This window comes from Octopus bimaculoides, chromosome 2 (assembly GCF_046866305.1).
Source record: "Octopus bimaculoides isolate indiv1 chromosome 2, ASM4686630v1, whole genome shotgun sequence".
Lineage (NCBI taxonomy): Eukaryota > Metazoa > Mollusca > Cephalopoda > Octopoda > Octopodidae > Octopus > Octopus bimaculoides.
This window is the reverse complement of record NC_142929.1, coordinates 45,611,960-45,633,674: the sequence shown is the minus strand read 5'-3', so window position 1 is coordinate 45,633,674 and position 21,715 is coordinate 45,611,960. Positions and strand designations below refer to the sequence as shown.

Sequence of the window (21,715 nt, the reverse complement as noted above, 5' to 3'; positions counted from 1 at the left end):
GTGTTTTTCAACATTTGTTATGCAATACTTTTCTGCGAAAGTCAGTCAGAAAACATTGCCTTTTGCATTATGTTCAGTGACTAAGGTTATAGAAACAACCTGTTCTTCCAGAGAAAATAGTTTACAATACTAACCTATTCTTGCTGCTAAAATTGTTTGTCTGGCTTTGCAATTTATATATATATATATATATATATATATATCATCATCATCATCATCATCGTTTAACGTCCGCTTTCCATGCTAGCATGGGTTGGACGATTTGACTGAGGACTATTGTTGTCTCTCAAATATTTAAAATCTACAATTACGAGCCCTATCTACTCGCTGGCGGTACCTACCCACCCCTACCCATTTTCCTTTATTCAAAAATTCTTATCGCTCCTTAAAATTATGGCTTTTAAGTGTTGATTTCTCAGCCCAAGAATTTACAGCGTGATGTGCTGCTTGACTGGTCCCCCCCCTCTCTCTCTCTCTCTTTATATATATATATATATATATATATATGATGATGATGATGATGATGATGATGATCTTTTCTCTCGCCATGCCTCTGTCTACCCCTCCATCCTCTCTCTCTCTCTCTCTCTCGTAGTTTTTCCTTAAGGTCTTCAGGTTCTGGCTATATATAAATGAGAAATCCATTCTAAATTATCTCAATCCATTATCTCCTCTGACATACTACGACGAAGTCTCCAAGATGCAGTTAAGATAGAGATTTCTATTTATTTACGGCCTCAAACATCTCATACCTTCGCGCTTTAGTTTGCCCTCTATTATTTATCTTGTTTCTCTCCATGAAATTCAATTGAATTCAGTTGTTGTCTTAAATTCATACTTATTCATTTTCTAAGCTTCCTAAATTCATGCTACGTTATTCACCTAGAATCCATTGCTCTTTTAAAAATTACGATTTATGCATTGTTGTCTCTCAAATATTTAAAATCTACAATTAAGAGCCCTATCTACTCGCTGGCGGTAACCCGCCCTCCCACCCCCCCACCGGAAGTTCATTCCTCTGTCATCCTGTCATCCTCGGCTGTCTCCCGGAACCCATCTAGTGGCCTTGGCCATCCTCTCCCCTACCTTTGGGTAGCGCATTAAGTTTGAGAAATGTTTGCAGGTTGTAGGTACTGTTTTGCTTATGAATTCTTCCAATTGCAAGTTTTCTTTTCAGGTACACGACACTGCTTTTCCCCTTCCCAGGCTACAGGCCCACACCCCCAACACCCATACTGTTAGGATTGGCACTCTCAACGTCGGCACGCTGAAAGGTAGATCTGGTGAAATTGTTGAGATGCTTGAACGAAGACGCGTAGATATGTGCTGCATCCAGGAAGTAAGATGGAGAGGAGGTTCTGCGAGGTTCCTCACAGGCAAAGAACACAGGTACAAGATTTTCTGGGCAGGGAACACTGACGGGGTCGGGGGCGTAGGAATACTTCTAGCGGAGAAATGGGTGGATAAGGTAATCGAGGTCGTTAGAGTAAGTGACAGAGTACTTAAGATTAGACTAGTGCTTCATCATAGATTAGCTACTGTCATCTCAGCCTATGCACCTCAACTGGGGCTACCAGATGGTCTGAATGACCAATTCTATGACACCCTCTTGCAAACTACCTCGTCGACGAGTGACAGGGACCTTCTCTTTGTGGCTGGAGACTTCAACGGTCATGTCGGACGTCGTGCTGGAGGCTTCCATGGCATACATGGAGGCTATGGCTTCGGTTCCCGCAACGAGGAGGGAACCAGACTGCTGGAGTTCTGTGATGCAACCGATCTTATGGTCTGCAATACCAACTTCAGGAAACCTGCCAGTCACCTAGTCACCTACCGCTCCGGCAGACACTCTAGCCAAATCGACTACATCCTCGCCAGAAATAGGGAAAGAGGGCGGCTTATAAATGCCAAAACCTACCCTAGCGAAGAATGTACCCCACAACATAGATTAGTAGTTAGCGACTTTGGGATCAAGGCAAAATGGGTGCCCAGAATTAGACAGGCTTGGAGGAGAAGGGTGTGGAAGCTTAAAGACCCTGCAAACGGACAGAGACTTAGAGACAAGTTACTTGAAGCATTTAACGAAATAGAAGGGGATATAGCATCATACAACATGGAAGACAATTGGAGATTTCTGCGGGACAACCTGTTGAAAGCCACCGACCAGATTTGTGGGTGGTGTAAGGTCCCCTCCCGACCCAGAGTAACGTGGTGGTGGAACAAGGAGGTAGACAGGGCTATTAGACAAAAGAAACAGGCTTGGAAGGACTGGAAGAACGGTGGTAGCAGGGAATTGTACCAATGTGCCAGAAGGGAGGCTAGGCGACAGGTTTATTTAGCCAGAGGGGAAGCAGATAAGGAAAGATTTGCCAATGTTCTGCGCCGTGAGGACCAAAGACTCGAGGTATTTCGTGTTGCAAGACAGTGTAGGAGAGAGAATAGTGATGTTGTAGGAGAGAAATGTGTTCGCATGGATGATGGTACGCTTGCATTAAATGAGGATGCAAAGAAAGAGGTCTGGAGATGCCACTACGATAGATTGCTTAATAAAGAGAATGAATGGGAGAAAGAGAGCCTGCCGTATGTCGACCCAATAGAGGGACCAGCTATCCGAGTTGATAGTACCAGGGTAGATAAAGCAATTAAGAGTATGAAGACCGGGAAAGCCTCCGGCCCATCAGGAATCACTGCAGAGATGCTCAAAATATCTGGCAGTGTTGGCTATAGCCTAGTCACCCGTATTACGAACCAGGTGATGCACGAAGGAGTCATACTTAATGACTGGTGTAGCAGCATCATAGTCAACTGCTACAAAGGTAAAGGTGACGCTTTAGATACAAATAATTACAGAGGCATCAAGCTGTTAGATCAGGTTATGAAAGTTACAGAGAGGGTCATAGCCCAACTAATTAGGGAGCGAATCAATTTAGATGAGATGCAGTTTGGGTTCGTGCCAGGTAAAAGCACTACTGATGCCTTATTTCTAGTGAGACAGTTGCAGGAGAAACACCTAGCTAAGGATAAACCTCTGTACCTGGCTTTCGTTGACATAGAGAAAGCCTTTGACAGGGTCCCCCGATCCCTTATCTGGTGATCAATGAGGAAACTTGGGATAGAAGAATGGTTAGTGAGAGCTGTGCGAGCCATGTACAGAGATGCTGCCAGTAAGGTGAGGGTTGGAAATGAGTACAGCAATGAATTCGGGGTAGAGGTAGGGGTCCACCAAGGTTCCGTCCTCAGCCCCCTCTTATTTATCATAGTCCTCCAGGCAATCACAGAGGAGTTCAAGACAGGTTTCCCCTGGGAGCTCCTCTATGCTGATGACCTTGCCCTAATTGCGGAGTCACTATCAGAACTAGAGGAGAAGTTTCAGGTGTGGAAGCAAGGTCTAGAATTGAAGGGCCTTAGAGTCAACCTAGCTAAAACCAAAATCCTAATAAGTAGGAAGGTAGATAAAACACAAACCCCTTCAGGTAGATAGCCCTGCTCAGTATGTAGAAAAGGAGTAGGTAGTAACTCTATAAGATGTACCCGGTGCAAGCTATGGACACATAAGAGGTGCAGCAACATCAAAGGCAGGTTAACTAGCAAGTTAGTTTTTGTTTGTGGCAGATGTTCAGGTGCAATAAAGACTGTAAACAAACAGGAAACAACTTCTATCTCATTCCAGGGTGAAAAACTAGAGGTAGTCGATAGCTTCCGCTATCTGGGCGACCAAGTTAGTAGTGGGGGTGGGTGCGCTGAAAGTGTAGCTGCTAGAATAAGAATAGCCTGGGCAAAGTTTAGAGAGCTCTTACCCCTGCTGGCGACAAAGGGACTCTCACTCAGAGTAAAAGGCAGACTGTATGACGCATGCGTACGAACAGCCATGCTACATGGCAGTGAAACATGGGCTGTAACTGCTGAGGACATACGTAAGCTCGCAAGGAATGAAGCCAGTATGCTCCGTTGGATGTGTAATGTCAATGTGAATACCCGTCAGAGTGTAAGTATCTTGAGAGAAAAGCTGAACATTAGAAGCATCAGTTGTGGCGTGCAAGAGAGACGATTGCGCTGGTATGGACATGTGGTGAGAATGGATGAGGATAGCTGCGTGAAAAAGTGCCACACCCTAACAGTTGAGGGAACCCGTGAAAGAGGTAGACCCAGGAAGACCTGGGCTGAGGTGGTGAGGCAAGACCTTCGTACATTGGGCCTCACCGAGGCGATGACTACTGACCGAGACCTTTGGAAATGTGCTCTGCGTGAGAAGACCCGGCAAGCCAAGTAAGATCGTTGCCAGTGCCCCTGGACTGGTTCTTGTGCGGGTGGCACATGAGATGCACCATTTTGAGCGTGGCCGTTGCCAGTACCGCCTGACTGGCTCCCGTAGGATTTTCGAGCGAGATCGTTGCCAGTGCCCCTGGACTGGCTTGTGCGGGTGGCACATAAAAGACACCATTTCGAGCGTGGCCGTTTTCGTGCGGGTGACACGTAAAAGCACCCACTACACTCTCTGAGTGGTTGGCGTTAGGAAGGGCATCCAGCTGTAGAAACTCTGCCAAATTAGACTGGAGCCTGGTGTTGCCATCCGGTTTCACCAGTCCTCAGTCAAATCGTCCAACCCATGCTAGCATGGAAAGCGGACATTAAACGATGATGATGATGATGATGATGATGATGTGTATGCTGTTGTGTCAGGGGAGAGTCATTTTCTTATTGTACCTTAAAATTTAACACACTCACCGGTAAAATTTCCACTTATTTATTTTTTTTCTAAAATTTTCATTGCGTCCTGCAACCTTTTCAATAGTCGACTATTGAAAAGGTTGCAAGACGCAATGAAAATTGAAAAAAAAAAGAAAAGAAAGAAAGAAAGAAGTGGAAATTTTACCGGTGAGTGTGTTAAATTATAAAGCATCAAAAGAGAATGACTCTCACCTGACACAACAGAATATGCTTCGACACACGAGCTCACATAAAGAATTTTGCAAACCAAATCCCAAAACGAAATCATCGTGTATCACCTGGTTCGTAATACGGGTGACTAGGCTATAGCCAACACTGCCAGATATTTTGAGCATCTCTGCAGTGATTCCTGATGGGCCGGGGGCTTTCCCGGTCTTCATACTCTTAATTGCTTTATCTACCCTGGTACTATCAACTCGGATAGCTGGTCCCTCTATTGGGTCGACATACGGCAGGCTCTCTTTCTCCCATTCATTCTCTTTATTAAGCAATCTATCGTAGTGGCATCTCCAGACCTCTTTCTTTGCATCCTCATTTAATGCAAGCGTACCATCATCCATGCGAACACATTTCTCTCCTACATCACTATTCTCTCTCCTACACTGTCTTGCAACACGAAATACCTCGAGTCTTTGGTCCTCACGGCGCAGAACATTGGCAAATCTTTCCTTATCTGCTTCCCCTCTGGCTAAATAAACCTGTCGCCTTGCCTCCCTTCTGGCACATTGGTACAATTCCCTGCTACCACCGTTCTTCCAGTCCTTCCAAGCCTGTTTCTTTTGTCTAATAGCCCTGTCTACCTCCTTGTTCCACCACCACGTTACTCTGGGTCGGGAGGGGACCTTACACCACCCACAAATCTGGTCGGTGGCTTTCAACAGGTTGTCCTGCAGAAATCTCCATATATATATATATATAGGTATGGCTGTGTGGTTAGGAAGCTTGCTTCCCAGCTACATGGTTTCGGGTTCAGTCCCACCGCGTGGCACCTTGGGCAAGTGTCTTCTGCTATAGCCCCAGGCTGACCGAAGCCTTGTGATTGAATTTGGTAGGCGGAATTTACTGCCGTGTGTGTATACTTCTGTGTATGTGCTTGTGCCTCTCTCCCAGAGAGTGAGAGGGGGGGGGGATATATATGAAAAATTACGATAAACACAAGCTTATATCATTTATTGTTGTATTTCGGGATAGTCTTTTTTCCTTTTTTGCCAAGTAAACACACACACTATATATTCATTCTTCACTCATTTATTATTGTTCTTCTAACTTGTGTCCATTGTCAGGAAATCTTTCGTCACACACCTGTGACCTCTTCACTGACACTTGTCTTCGTGTGTGCTCTTGCTCCACTTATTTCATGAACAATGGACATGAGTTAGAATAAGAACAGTTATAAACAAGTGAAGAATGAATATATAGAGGCAAAAAAAAAAATTACCATCCCGAAATACAATATCTGTTTCAACACACAATTTCACATCAGGAGTCTTGCAACACAAATTCATAAATATAACTTATATCATTTGTTTCCTGTATATGTTTCTCCATTGTAGTTATTTGCAGCTTCTACATTGTGTGTTCCAAGTGCAATTGGATGCTGAACCACAATGGATCATTAAGGGAATACTTTATTGCATTATGTTATACAGATCAAATGCCCCATAATTTCTCTTACATTTGCTCTGCATATCATAACTCACTCACTCACTCTCTCTCTACCTTTTCCATGCTTGAATAGATCGACCGAGCCCTCTCCAACACGTTGCCCTGTTACTTGTTACATTTGTCTTTTTTGTGAAGTTAAGCATCCTGAGATTAGCTTTCAACACTTATTCCTATAATTTTCTTGGTCTTCTGTTGTTTCCTTCTGCATGGATCTCTAGCACTTCTTTATCCATCTGTTATCCTTTGGTATTACATATCTGTACAATGCAGTCTTCTGTTTCACACTACATCTGAGTCCTCATACACAATTGTTTTTTTCTCAGCTTATCTGTGCCATGTTTTTCATGTGCCAAAACTTTGCAAATCTAGTTAAGCATGCTTACTTCCTTTCTTTCCAGCCTTCACACCAACATCATACAATCTGCCTATTGCTCAAAAAAGAAAAAAAAATCTTTTATTGTTAGAAGTAAATTACTCCTGAACTTTTTTCCATCCTATTATTCTGGCTACTGTACATTCAGCACTCTCTCCACCACTGTTGATTAGGTTTTCAAGGCAACAGAAGCTATCAACTACTCTTATACGATCTTTCAAGCATTTGAAAGAATTTTATTGGTTCCTTGACTGCTAAGTTGTCTTGTGCATCTACAACAGTCTTTATTCACTGCCTTTGATTCCTGTACACCACTTGGGCCCCCATAAATCACTTAGTACAGCATATGAAATTTCTACCTACACCTTTTCTACATATCCAAGCATGGCCATTTCTCTGATAGAAGCATACTGTATTCTTTCCTACTTACAAAAAAAAACTGTAGTCTTTACTTAGTTTACTCTGAAGCCTTTCAATTCTGTCTGTGATCTTCATATTTAGAATTTCTTATCTAAATCTTCCACAGTCTCTATCTGTGCTATATGTATTGTTAGGTCCATCACAATTGAAGACTTATTACAGACAGCCAGTTTTAAGCTCTTCTGTTAATGGTTGCCGAACTACAATAAACAGGAAGGAGCTGAGAACTAAGACTTAATGTATACCTATTTTCACACTAAATTCCTCATTGAATTCATTGTGAACTTTGACTTTGCTGACTACAGTTCTCTACATGGCTTGCACTGTTCTCACAAGCCATTAATCACCTGATAGTTTTCTTAACAACTACCAGACCAGAGAGTGTAGTACCTTGTCTAAAAGTGCTAGTGTGAGAATAGGATGATAGGAAACATTGTGGTGCAGTGGAAAGTTGGGAAGGTGAGTGGGGACAGGTGAGAGACAGATTAATTATAGAGAGATGAAAGGGTATTGAAGAAGCAGTGACTACAAGATGGAGATTTATGAAAGATATATTTGGTGATAGCTCAAACATATATATGCATCTCTCAGCCTCCTTTATTATCATTATTTTTAAGTTCATTATGCTGTTTGCATGAGTGGACATGTCTTTATCAGAACTGTGTGAATCAGTAATTATTGTAATACCCTGTCCCCACCCCCACCCCTCGGTCTTTTCCATTTCATCCCATATCTTTGTAGTCCCCCCCCCCTCTTTCCAAGTTCCATCCACTTTAACTTTAACATTCAGAACACTCTGTCGAATGTAATGTTTATTAGTTCACATTGGTTTGAATTAACCATGCGTTATCTTGTAGCTTCAAGATTTCAGTGATTTGACTGCCTGTTTTTAGAAAGGCATTGTAAGGTAGGTGTGATAGGCTGAATCTGGTCAGTTTGAAAATAAAAGGTAGAATATTTAGACCAGATATTGCTGTTTACTTAAAATCATCAAAATGAAAAGTATGCATGCCAGAACATGAACTTGTTTATTTCTCAATTGGAATGACCAGGGTAATAAATTTGTCAGGACATCTGTACCTGGCCACCTTGAACAAGGCCTGCCTGATATACACACAAACACTCATGCAAATATTTAGTTTGTCTAAAATAATCTTGCATTTGTAACATGTCTAGAGAACTTGCTGCTGCTGCTGCTGGTTTAAACACAACATACAATACTTACACTTGGTTGGCGTTAGGAAGTGCATCTAGCTGTAGAAACATTGCCAGATCAGATTGGAGCCTGGTGCAGCTGCTGGCTCTCCAGACCTCAATCAAATTGTCCAACCCATGCCACCATGGAAAACGGACATTAAACGATGATGATGTATATGATTTTAGAGTTAATAATAAAATTCTTGTTATGTATGTTAAAATCTACACATATTTTCTGCTCCACTATGGCTAACAACCAACTCCACCTAATGAGAAATAGTGATGGTGTCTTCTTTAAAAAGCAATTATTTGAATTAACTATTCTCTTCCCAGGCAGTTCATGTGTTTATTTTATATATAGAATTATATAAATTATATTTTAAGTACATGCTTAATGTTTTGTTTTACTACAAAACATTTAATATGTACTGTTGCGTTTTTTGTTTTTTTGTAAAAATACATGAATTTATTGCAATTAATAATATATACACTCAGTTATCCTTCCAAACTGTTGTTATACTTCTTTAAATTAATTACATTTTGCAGATGGCTGATACTTCTAGTCCTGCCAGTAATCGCATAAAGTCATACAAGAATAAAGCTTTGGATTCTCAAGAACTACGCAGACGTCGTGAAGAAGAAGGTATTCAAATCAGAAAACAAAAGAGAGATGAGCAGGTAAACTCGTTTTTGGTTTGTTTGTTTTTTTTTTTTATCCCCCCCCCCCCCCCCCCATTCTTTTTAGTTAAGAATTTCCATCCCAAAAAATGACTACTTTAGTAATGAAATTGAAAATTACAAAATTTTCGCTTAATTATATTATATGTATAGTTTAACGTTGGCTTTTGCAACTGCAAGAAGAGTTACCAAAATAATTTTGTTTCTCAGCAGAACAGGACATTTTTAGTTGAAGTTTTGGAGGCTAGCATTTTTTTTTTAGTCATTTTCATCTGTGACTCTTCCCACCCCTTTTCTCACAACTTAAGTTTTGTGTGCTGGTTCCCTCTCATTGTTGGCACTGTTGTATGCTATTCATTTTGTGTGCGAGTGATTTTACAATTACAGTCCTATGCTTTTCTCGAAGTATAATTGTTGGTACAGCTGAAATGTTATACTAAAGAAAATACAAGTCTTTCGTGAAATTTTAACCCTTTAGCATTCAGATTAGTCAAATGTAATGCTTATTTATTCACATTGTTTTGAATTAGTCATGCATTGTCTTGTAGCTTTGAGATTTCGATTTTAGGATTATTTGCTTTTAGTATGACATTGTAGCATAGATGTAATAGACTATTTGGCCAATTTTGTATATAACACAAATAGAGTATTATGGCCAGTATAAATGCTAAAGAGTTAAAACTCTATTTCCATAAAGAATCAAGGAGCTCTGGCAATACTTAGTGTGTATCTAGGAACAATATGGTAGTATTTATAGAACTTCAATGGCAATTACTCCTTAGGTTTATATGGCTTTTAATACCCCACTTTGGTAGGAGTCCTAAGATTTTCCTTTGTAGATTATTGCATATCTCCTTCATTTGCTAGAAGGAAGAGATGGTTTATTTTTAATGTTTTAGGTCCCTTCCAGTTTGCAGTGAGATTAACATTAGAATAGAATGAAGCAATTGTCCAGATGACTAAGAGGTGTCTCTTTTTTCTGCAGAGACATACTTTTTCCTACCTTTGTTGCAAATCTTCTCAGTCTCCCATTTCAGTCTACTAGCCAGTCACTAGCAGTTTAACAATGTGAACATGAAAAAATACAGTCATCATCATCATCATCATTTAATATCTGCTTTCCATGCTGGCTTGGGTTGGACAGGTTGACAGGAGCTGGCTTGGCAGGTGCCTGCACCAGACTTCTGTATCTGTTTTGGTATGATTCTTACAGCTGGATGCCCTTCAATTATTTGGCCTTATGCACCTTGTGAATCTGAGATTTTTTTTTTTGTCAAAGACAGGCAATGTTCATGGCCTTTACAGGATCTCAGAAAATGGAAGGGGAGAAAGTGAAGACACCATACTGAGCTGGAGGTCATTGACCATTAGTACACCTGCCCCTAAAGAAAGCAACCACATGGATTGTTGGTCAAAGAGGCTGACTGACCTTTGTAGTTTCTAATGGCAGGCTTATAAAGAACCATTTTCACCTGTGCTCTCTAACAATCAGTGGCACTATACAAAGGAGGTGTAGTAGGAAGCCTCACCTCAAGATATCTAGTTATTTTTTTATTTAGTCAGACTGCAATGTCTTGTTTTAAGGGCACTTGATTTGCCTTAGAGAGTTTGGTGATATTAGCATAGATAGTTGACTTGGATTTGTCAAGTATACGTATATGACTTTGGGACTTATCACAATAGCAGTGACTCTAGTACGATTCATTGAGTCGTTTTAACTTGGATTGTTGACAATATTACAAATATTGCAGCTGGGTTAAAATATCATACAAAAGTTACAACTTCTTTTTTTATTATTGCCTTTGCTGAGTGCATGAATACCACTCCTGTTTCACTGAATAAGCAGTTTCTTATAATGTAGTACAATACTATGGAAGTGTAGATATCATACCGGTTATCACTGTTTCTCATATGCTTAGGATTTATCATATCTACTGTCAATCTTTTTTTTCTAATCCACCTGCTGCAGAAATTTTTAAGCTGCATCTGAAGTAGTGTCACTAATTTGTATCCTTAAGATGACTGCATGGGTACTTGTAGATATATTGTTCCTTCTACACACATATATATATATGTATATATATATATTGCAGATATTATTTAATTTCCATGTTTATTGTTTCACCTGATAGTGATGAGAAAATGAATTTGCTCAGAGACTGCTTTACATACATTCATGTATTCACATACCTTCTGTTGCTGTTCACTCCAATTCAGCCTTAATCAGACTGAACTATAATCAAAGACTTTGCTCCTTTCTGGCTATCGTAAAGGTCTTTATATTTTTATTGGTAGAACCCATTCATTCCAATAATGAATTCCTGAGGAAAAGCCTAATTTGTGATTTCAAAAGAATTATATTTCATTTTGTTTTGAATTAATTGGGCTTGGAAACAACTTGAAGTGTTTTCATTGGATATATGTACAAACTTGGAATAAAGTAATGTCTCCACTTCTATTTTTTCCTTTCTTCATTATACTTTATATATATATATATATATATATATATATATATATACTAGCAAACGCCCCCCCCTCTTCCATCGGATGGCTTGTATAGATGAAGAGGGTTAACTTGGATGGTGTTAATTTGTGGAGATATTTGGTGATTGTATAGAGTTGTTACTTTTGGTTAGGGCATTAAAGATTCCTGAGATGTTAAAACTGTTGACTGTAAGGAAAATTGATTGATAGTGTATCTTAACACAGTGAACCATTTCAAAATTGTCATGAGGCCAATAAAATGAAGGAAAGCTGTTCAGCCCACAGTATATACAACTTCCAGTGGAATCGGACATCATAATTAACCTTAAACTTTTTGTACTCAAACACTTTCACATTAGGATACTGTCTTAATCTGACAATTCTGCCTATTATGTAGTTTGAATGAGAAACTGTAACTAAAGATTAAGATTATTAACCCCAAAATTTTACACGTTTTAATAGCAATCAATTTTTTCTCTTTTTTGCTTAATTAATGGTTTTTCATGTCAGCTGTAAAGGTGCAGAGGGTTAAGTTGGACGGTGTTAAGTAGTGGAGATGTTTGGTGATTGTATGTAGTGGTTACTTTTCAGTAGGAAGCTGGATTAAATTTTTCATCAACACAGGGGAGCCGAAATAAATATTTTCAATGTCCAATGGAAGTCAAATCGCGAAAAAGGTTGAGAAATGCTGATCTATAAACGATGGTTTTTATTTAGGCACATCGTAAAAGTAATTATAATGAATTGCTTAATATAAAGAAAAGTCTGTTTTTTTCAAGCAAATACAGTTAGAAAAAATATTTATCATTTCAAGTCATCACTAAAAGCAAAGCTCATCAATTTTTGAATGAAATAATAATTTTATTCTTTTATTCTAAGTTGTAAATTTTGCCCGAGAAATAAAGCAAATAATCACCATATGCATTGTTAAAAATCTGCAACTCGATAGCAAATATCTCCAAATTGATAAGAAATGCATAAATTTAATAATAACAATGTTTTTTTGAGATTCCGGTTCAAATGACATGAGTGTTTTTGTTTCACTTTTGACACGTAATACTTAAATAGTGGAGGAGATATGATGTTGCTGTGTGCCGGAAGTATGCAAGAAGTTAAAATTTTTGTTTTTTGATTAAAACACTACCGGGACCCTAAGTATGGCATGTGTAAAATTTGAATGAAATTGGTTGTGTAGTTCTGGAGTTTTAGGGATTCACACAGACATACATTCTCAATTTTATATATATATAGATAACTGCCAACCAAATGTGGCGTCTTATACGGGACAGTGCTACTGATGTTTATAGCTCCAGGAAGTCATCTCTACCAGCTAGCTAACGACACATTTTGTGTCCGATTAACATTTGCGAGAGGAGGTCAGCACTCCCATTCCTAGCCTTACATGATACACACAGACTCAAGTTCATCTGTATCAGGTAAGGCTAGGGATGGGAGTGCTGACCTCCTCTCGCAAATACTAATCGGACACAAAATGTGTTGTTGTTAGCTAGCTGGTAGAGATGTCTTCCTGGGGTTATAAACATCAGTAGCACTGTCCCGTATAGGACGCCACATTTGGTTGGCAGTTATTTGTTACGATTCCGTATTGCTACTGTTTACATCTCACTCAGAGATTTAATATAGCCTATATATATAAGCACACACACACACACTCACAGAGTTGCAGACATAGCTGTTAGGTTAAGACATTCACTTTGCAACCACATGGTTTCAGATTCAGTCCCACTGCACAGCACCAGACTCTGTGAATGAATAATGAATTTGGTAAATGGCAACTGAAAAGAAGCTTGCAGTGTATGTTCATGTCTTGTCTTGACATTGTGTGCTAATTTTAAACAAGCTTCACCATCATAGTGACAGTAACATTTGTTTGCATTCTTCCATGAAAACATGGACTGAGAAAAATGTTACCTTGCTTGAAAATAGATAGGTTTTGGTGACAGGAAGAGCATTCAGCCATAGAAACTCTCCCTCAACGAATCCCGTCTAACTGATGCAATCATTATCCAATGTACCTTTCCTCTTGTAGGTGGTAGGATATGATTAGAGGGAGTTTTGGTTGGTATTTATAACAGCTTCAGCAACCAAAGATACTCCCTCATTGGCTCATATACCTTGTGCTTGTCTGTGATTTATGAGCCACCCATTTCACATAACGAACCTGTTTTGCAATGTTTTTCTTACCATGCTCTTGTGTTTTTATAGGAGCACAGTTCATGTATTTATTTTTAATTGTTTGAAGGAATGCTTTTAGATATTATGAAAGTTTCTTTTAATTTCTCCTTAGAGAAGATTTTTTTTTTATGAGCCTGTTTCTACAACATAACAGCTGTTTTCTATGTTCTGTTATGTTGACTTGACTTCTTAATGTAATTAGTATAAATAATTTTTCTTATAAAATGATTTCATGTTGGTTTTAAAAACATTTAGGTTAAACATATGTTAAATGTGCTTCTCAACTGCTAAACTAATTGTGTTATGAATATTAACTTTTAGCTCTCACAGTTAAAAGTTCTAGCTTATTGATCTCTACTTGCCTATATTTAAATCTTATAATCGCCATCTGTCTTATATGCATTCACATACTTAACTGAAAAAGCATACCTCATAGCTGATATAAAGAATGTTTCAAAATATTAAATTGCTTGTTCCATTAATACATGCAAATGTTTTAAGTTGTAGAAAATTTAAAGCATATATATAGGAAAACACTATTGCGTGTGTTGCAGAAAAATTTTAATTTTTGTTTTGCATCATGCTTTAAAGCAGTGAGATTATTTAAGTGTTTCCTGTTAAAATTGTTACAAATATTTTCTTATAAAATATACATATATTGGTGTTAACGTAAAATTTACTTGGAATACAATCTCTTAAAACTTTTCTCTTTTTTCTTTTATGCTGTTTCCCTATTAGATTATATATTTGAGTGTGAGAGAGAGGGGGGAGGTTGTGGTGCAGTGGTGTAACTAAATTGGCAGTCTGTTATTCTAGTCAAGACAAATGTCTTAATTTTTTTTTTTTATCTCATAAACAAAAGCATCATTGATTACAGGTTCATTGCATTTGTGACAGTGAAAATAGCAAGGAGGCCTTTATAATTCAGTCAACTACTTTCAAACAGCATTGTTTTTTTTTGTTTTTTTGTCAATGTTTACATCCTTCACTGATAAGCATTGACAAAAGATGTTTCATATGAAATTTTGGATAAATGCAATTATATAAACATGCTTTAAAAAAAATTAGGGTCAAGGCATATCTCAAAAAAGACCACTGGGATTGATATTTTATATATACATACATATATATAGATGTTCAGGTGCAATAAAGACTGTAAACAAACAGGAAACAACTTCTATCTCATTCCAGGGTGAAAAACTAGAGGTAGTCGATAGCTTCCGCTATCTGGGCGACCAAGTTAGTAGTGGGGGTGGGTGCGCTGAAAGTGTAGCTGCTAGAATAAGAATAGCCTGGGCAAAGTTTAGAGAGCTCTTACCCCTGCTGGCGACAAAGGGACTCTCACTCAGAGTAAAAGGCAGACTGTATGACGCATGCGTACGAACAACCATGCTACATGGCAGTGAAACATGGGCTGTAACTGCTGAGGACATACGTAAGCTCGCAAGGAATGAAGCCAGTATGCTCCGTTGGATGTGTAATGTCAATGTGAATACCCGTCAGAGTGTAAGTATCTTGAGAGAAAAGTTGAACATTAGAAGCATCAGTTGTGACGTGCAAGAGAGACGATTGCGCTGGTATGGACATGTGGTGAGAATGGATGAGGATAGCTGCGTGAAAAAGTGCCACACCCTAACAGTTGAGGGAACCCGTGGAAGAGGTAGGCCCAGGAAGACCTGGGCTGAGGTGGTGAGGCAAGACCTTCGTACATTGGGCCTCACCGAGGCGATGACTACTGACCGAGACCTTTGGAAATGTGCTGTGCGTGAGAAGACCCAGCAAGCCAAGTAAGATCGTTGCCAGTGCCCCTGGACTGGTTCTTGTGCGGGTGGCACATGAGATGCACCATTTTGAGCGTGGCCGTTGCCAGTACCGCCTGACTGGCTCCCGTAGGATTTTCGAGCGAGATCGTTGCCAGTGCCCCTGGACTGGCTTGTGCGGGTGGCACATAAAAGACACCATTTCGAGCGTGGCCGTTTTCGTGCAGGTGACACGTAAAAGCACCCACTACACTCTCTGAGTGGTTGGCGTTAGGAAGGGCATCCAGCTGTAGAAACTCTGCCAAATCAGACTGGAGCCTGGTGTTGCCATCCGGTTTCACCGGTCCTCAGTCAAATCGTCCAACCCATGCTAGCATGGAAAGCGGACGTTAAACGATGATGATGATGATGATGATGATGATGATGATATATATATATATATATATATATATATATATATATATATATATATATACATATATTTGTGGTCAGGAGAGAAGGCAATGCCTGACTTTGGAAGGCCTCTGAGACTAGCAGGAGGGAGGGAAGAACATATCCTCAAACCATACATCTGGTCATACTGCTTTCAATAAAGTGGACTCCACTAAAAGCACTGCAGGTGTCAGATGGTGGTGTTAGACCAAGTGATAGATTAAGCCTATCACATAAGTTGCCCATCACCAAGATTAGAGCTCAGATAAATAAAGCTTTTTGTCATTTGCCAAAGTCTGTACAATTGAAAGCCAAAAGATTTTTTTATTATTATTATTATTATTATACTTAAACAAAATGTATAAGTTATTTCATTAGCAACTTGAAATTTGAACTATATTTTAAAAAATTGAATATATATCAATGAATAGATTGTTGCTTCTGTGTTTGTTTGTGTTTACAAAATTGTTGATAATTGTAAAAAAAAAAAAAATTAACTTTTCTGAATCTTATTTCATTCATTAGTTGTTCAAACGAAGGAATGTATCATTACCAAACGAATCTGATGATGTGATATCTGACATTCAGGAACCATTTGTATCTTCTTTCACTGTAAGTTAAATCACAATTTTGTTTTATATGATCAATTATTCTAAAAATGCTACAATTGTTATAAAGCTAACTTTTTTTTTTTTTTGTATATATTTCATTGCACTGATATAACTGGTATTTCTGCTACTTATTCCATGAGTGTTTTTGTTTGTTTTTTTGGGTGGGGATACTTGAAGGATTTAGAGGAATGGATGACTGACTGTGCAGGGTCCCCAAGACTGATTAGACTGATACCATTAATATCCCTCTTGAACCATTGCAACTTAGATGAGATACCAGAGGGCTAACATTCCAAGAAGGACTAGGCGTAGTGCTTGATGCGTTATACCAATTTCAAGGATAATAAGAGGATGGGGAGAAACAAATGGGTTGGAAATGCTGGAATGGAAGTAGCATGGGCCCAGTTGTCTTTGAGTGCAGAAGCCATTACAGTTGCAGTAGAAGAGATAGCAAGAGAAGAGATAGCAGGTCTATGGGCTAGAGATTGGAGCCTGTCTGTGTACAACTTTATGCCAATCAGTTGGTGGCCCCTAATTTAGATCCAGTCTAGGATGTCTCTGTACAACAGTAGCATGATCCTAAATAGAACAACATATTTCATTATGGTTCTTACTTGAGCTGGTGTCAATAATTCTTGGGAGCTGAAGTATCAGCTATTTCTTCAGTAATTGACACTATTTTTATTACTGATACATATTAAAACATAGTCAACTTTCATTTAAAACTTGTTCTCAAACATTTTTACCTAAGAAGTTCTGGTGGGTTTTTGGTGAGTGGGTTTATGGAAAACTCCATATAATCTTAAATTGAGAGTGTGATATGGTATAGGGCATGTAAAATTTATTTATTCAGAAAAAATACAGCAAACTGTTTTCAAATACTATAAGAATTAGAGCCATGTTAACTTCTTTTCTATGCTTAAGAAAGATTGCATATTTGGTTATGAATACAAACATTATCACAAGAGAGATGTACTTTCTAACAGATTAATGTTAAATTTGGAGGCTGATTTGGAAGAAAGCTAAGTGGAAAATAGTTTAGAAGTGTGGTTTCTGTTTGCATATTGTGAAATTGGAAGGACATTGAGGCCAATAAAACCAGTTTTATTAGTCATATGATATTCTATAATTTTTCAATGATAATTTGCTTAGATTATTCTTCATTAACGTGTACAAAAGACTGTCTAGTAAATATAAGCTGCGAAATTGTTACCCTACTTGGGTAAAACTAGGCTAACCAACTGGTATTGTTTTGCTTGTTAAGAATAACCAAACTTAAGAAAATACACCTCTACAAGAAACCAGGTTCCATCTTTGTTGATATTGCAATAACATGTTCATTAATTTAGATAAGTTTAAATACCATGAGCAGATGAGCCCTGCTCAAAATGTTAGAATTCATGACATACAAAGTTTTTCATATTTCTGAAATTTATTAACTGCTTTTATTGGTGCAGACTGCCACCAGTTTCCCTGGACTCTGGTATGTAACATGCAAAGTGTTGCTACATTGATTTTGTATATGTTGTTCTAAATATTAAACATGTGCTATTAGTTATTTTGTGATTACTTAGAGGAAAAATTATTTGTTACCTATTATTAAATAGTTTGATTCTGAGAAGAAAAAAAAAAGATGAAGAAACTGAAAGATCAGTTCATTAGAAGCTAAAAGCATTGATAGGTTGTTTCAGAATATGGAAAATACCTTATTTGAACTATCTACTTAACCCCTTACGATTCAGATCCCCCTGTCAAATGTAATGCTTATTTATTCACATTGTTTTGAATTAATCATGTGTTATCTCATAGCTTCAAGATTTCAGTGATGTGGTTATTTTATTTTTAGAATGACATTGCTGAGTAGGTGTGAGAGGCCTGATTTGGAAGGTTTCAACATAAAACAGAATATGTGGGCCATTTTAAATGCTAAAATGTTAAAATTAACTTATTCTGATATAAAGAATTTTTACATACTTTACAGTTTTGTTAATTTTCCTACTTTCTCTCTCATGGATGTAGGGTGGTGTTACCAGTGAAATGGTAAAAGCTCTGTACAGTGACAATATAGAAGAACAAGAACCTGCAACACAGAAATTTCGAAAACTCTTATCAAAAGGTGATTCCACTTTCCTTTACAATCTTACACTACTTAATGAAACTGGGCAGTTTTGTCTAATGGTTCTTAACTTAAATATTTCATCTATTTACTGTTTGATGTCACTTTTATTTAACACTATACAATGTCAAAACAGTTCAAACACACACATCTGAGTTTGTGTTTGCTGTTTAAGTTCTAATCAATATCATTCAGTATATTTCCTTTTAATTTATTACTTTAGGATAGTTTATGTGAAAACAAATTTTCATATTATCTGCATAAGGGAAGAAATTTAACTATTTACATTATCATATAACACTAAAACATTCAAGTTACAGTCAAATATAGTTGGTACAGTTCATTAATCATTGTCAAATATAGAACCAAATGGTTTCATATCTAAACACCCATCTTTATAAAAATCTGGAGTGTTTTATGTATCTGCTTATGTACAATAATATATACATAAGCATGCACGCATGGATTGTATTTGACAGCATTTATTTCATTTTATTCAATTTTAGAACCTAATCCACCAATTGATGAAGTTATTTTAACTGGAGTTGTTCCAAAATTTGTTGAATTTCTTCAACGAGATGGAAACTGTTCGTTACAGGTAAAGATTACTTGCTTTTTGGATTTTACATTTTAGTTTAATTGTAAATTTTGGTCACTGTTTCAATGATACAAAAGTTGCATCACAGATTATTCTAAACATACATATACTATTGCAAAATTATATTCCGAAAGCAATATTAAACTATACTAACCAAAAGATTTAATTTTAAATGTATTATAGAAGTATCCTCGTCGTTTAACGTCCGCTTTCCATGCTAGCATGGGTTGGACGATTTGGCTGAGGGCTGGTGGACCAGGAGGCGACACCAGACTCCAGTCTGATTTGGCAGAGTTTCTACAGCTGGATGCCCTTCCTAACGCCAACCACTCAGAGAGTGTAGTGGGTGTTTTACGTGCCACTGGCACGAGGGCCAGTCAGGCGGTACTGGTGACGGCCACGCTCGAAATGGGGTATTTTACATGCCACCTGCACAGGAGCCAGTCCATCGGCACTGGCAACGATCTCGCTCAAATGTCTTTTCACGTGCCAGGCAGCCATATACTTTGTGCAAGTCATATTATCTCTTCACAACATTGGGTACCAAACTAAAGGAACCAACTTTCAAGATGATTAGAAATGTTGATTTATGATAATTTTATTTAATGAAATCCTTGTCAGTTTTAGAACCATTGTTGTAAGATTGTAACCTCAAGAGAAGTTTTAACTGATAGAAATTTTCATCAAATATCTCATTCTTAATTTTATTTACTTGCAATGCAAGTACATATGTCTAATTTCATACACACCTTTCCCTGAATTCTCTTGTTTGTCTTTATCATTCCTCTCTATCTTTGTAATTATGTGTGTTTGTATCTATGTTTATTTAATTGAAAGTATGTGTGTGTGTGTGTGTGTGTGTGTGTGTGTTATTGTCATCATCATTTAATATCTCTTTTTCCATGCTGGCATGGGTTGGATGATTTGACAAGAATAGCAAGTCAGAAGGCTCTGCTAGATTCTATGTCTATTTTGGCATGGTTGCCCTTCCTAATGCCAACCACTTCAGAGTGTTTTTTTACCTGGCACCAGCATTGGTGAGGTCACTAAGTACCCACAAGATAAGACCTCTCAACTGAGCATGCTATAGACTGGAGAAAAAGACTGTGATTGAGGGAGAGGAGCGGGTGTCTTCCTGAAGAGATAAATACATAGCTTGCTCACCTGGAACATGGGAGAGGGAGAGAAAAAGACATGAGGTTCGGGTAAAATGTGAATATGAGACTGAATAAGAAGTGCACTATGTGAAAATATTATGACAGATGATTAGAGATAGGGAATGAGTTTGGACACAGAGAAGATCAGTTCAGTGTAGTGGAAAGTGAAGAAAATAGAAAATGAGTTGTGGGGGAAGGCTTGACAGCCTTGATTCTGCTGAGATGGATAGGTCTTCTCAAGCACAGAATAACACCATTAATCTGGGTCCTCTGTCATCTCCTCTTGAGAGGCTCAATGTTTTAAGGTCAGTCTTCACCACTTTGTCCCATGTTTTCTTACATCAACCTCTTCCACATTTAGTGATTGGCACTTCTTTATACAGCCGTCCTCATCCATCCACATCACATAACCTCACCATTGCACCACATTTGATGCCTTTTATCCCCAATTTTTCTCTAAGCACTGCACATCCATCAGAGCGTACTTGTTTCATTTCATTCAAGTCTTCACAAGTTCTCTGCATTCACAGCCATGTTGCATTGCTATTTGTACATAGGCATCATACAAATTGCCTTTCATTCTGTGAGAGAGGCCTTTTGTTACCAAAATAGGTCAAAGTTCTCTGAGCTTACTCCAGCCAATTCGTATTATGCATGTGTGTGTGTGTGTTTATATTCTAAACCAGCACCCTCTTGTGCCAATCATAAAAAGTATTCTGCAGCTAAGAGAAGCACAACCAGTATTTTGCGTGTGTTTTTGATACAGCAGTTAATTTCATTTTTGTATTTGGTTTGCAAGATTTTTTTATGTGAATTTGTGTGCTGAAGCATATTTTATTGTGTCTGGGGAGAGTCATTCTCTTTTGGTGCTTTATTATTTAACACTCACCAGTTCGATTATCACTCATTTATTTTTTCTAAAATGTTTGTTGCATTTTGCAACCTCTTCAATAGTCATTGACTCTTTCCGTTAATGTTACATGTAAAGAAATAATAGTATTTGTTAAAATCTTTTATTTACATTATCTTGACTTTCATAAGTTGTTTTATTTCAGTTTGAAGCTGCATGGGCTTTAACTAATATTGCTTCTGGTACATCTATTCAAACAAGAGTAGTTATTGAGGCTGGAGCAGTTCCTATATTCATCAAACTTTTGGAATCTGAAATAGAAGATGTGCAGGAACAGGTCATTTATTATTTCATTATATTAATTCAGTCAAAGCATTTTTTGTTGAACACAAAACCCATTAAAAAAGAAAAAAATAAGTTTTAAAATAATGTTCATATATTAAAATTTGA

General features: G+C 38.0%; 1 protein-coding gene across 2 annotated transcripts in view; it reads left to right on the top strand.

Annotated features, from left to right (window-relative positions):
• LOC106879430 (importin subunit alpha-7) overlaps positions 1–21,715 on the top strand; it is a 55,299-nt gene that overhangs the window by 19,200 nt on the left and 14,384 nt on the right. For both annotated transcript variants that reach the window (XM_014928987.3, XM_052976953.2), the window contains 5 exons: positions 8,930–9,061; positions 16,459–16,545; positions 18,564–18,660; positions 19,167–19,258; positions 21,471–21,602. In XM_014928987.3, the coding sequence (XP_014784473.1) occupies positions 8,930–9,061; positions 16,459–16,545; positions 18,564–18,660; positions 19,167–19,258; positions 21,471–21,602 (540 nt within the window). The remainder of the gene's footprint in view (positions 1–8,929; positions 9,062–16,458; positions 16,546–18,563; positions 18,661–19,166; positions 19,259–21,470; positions 21,603–21,715) is intronic.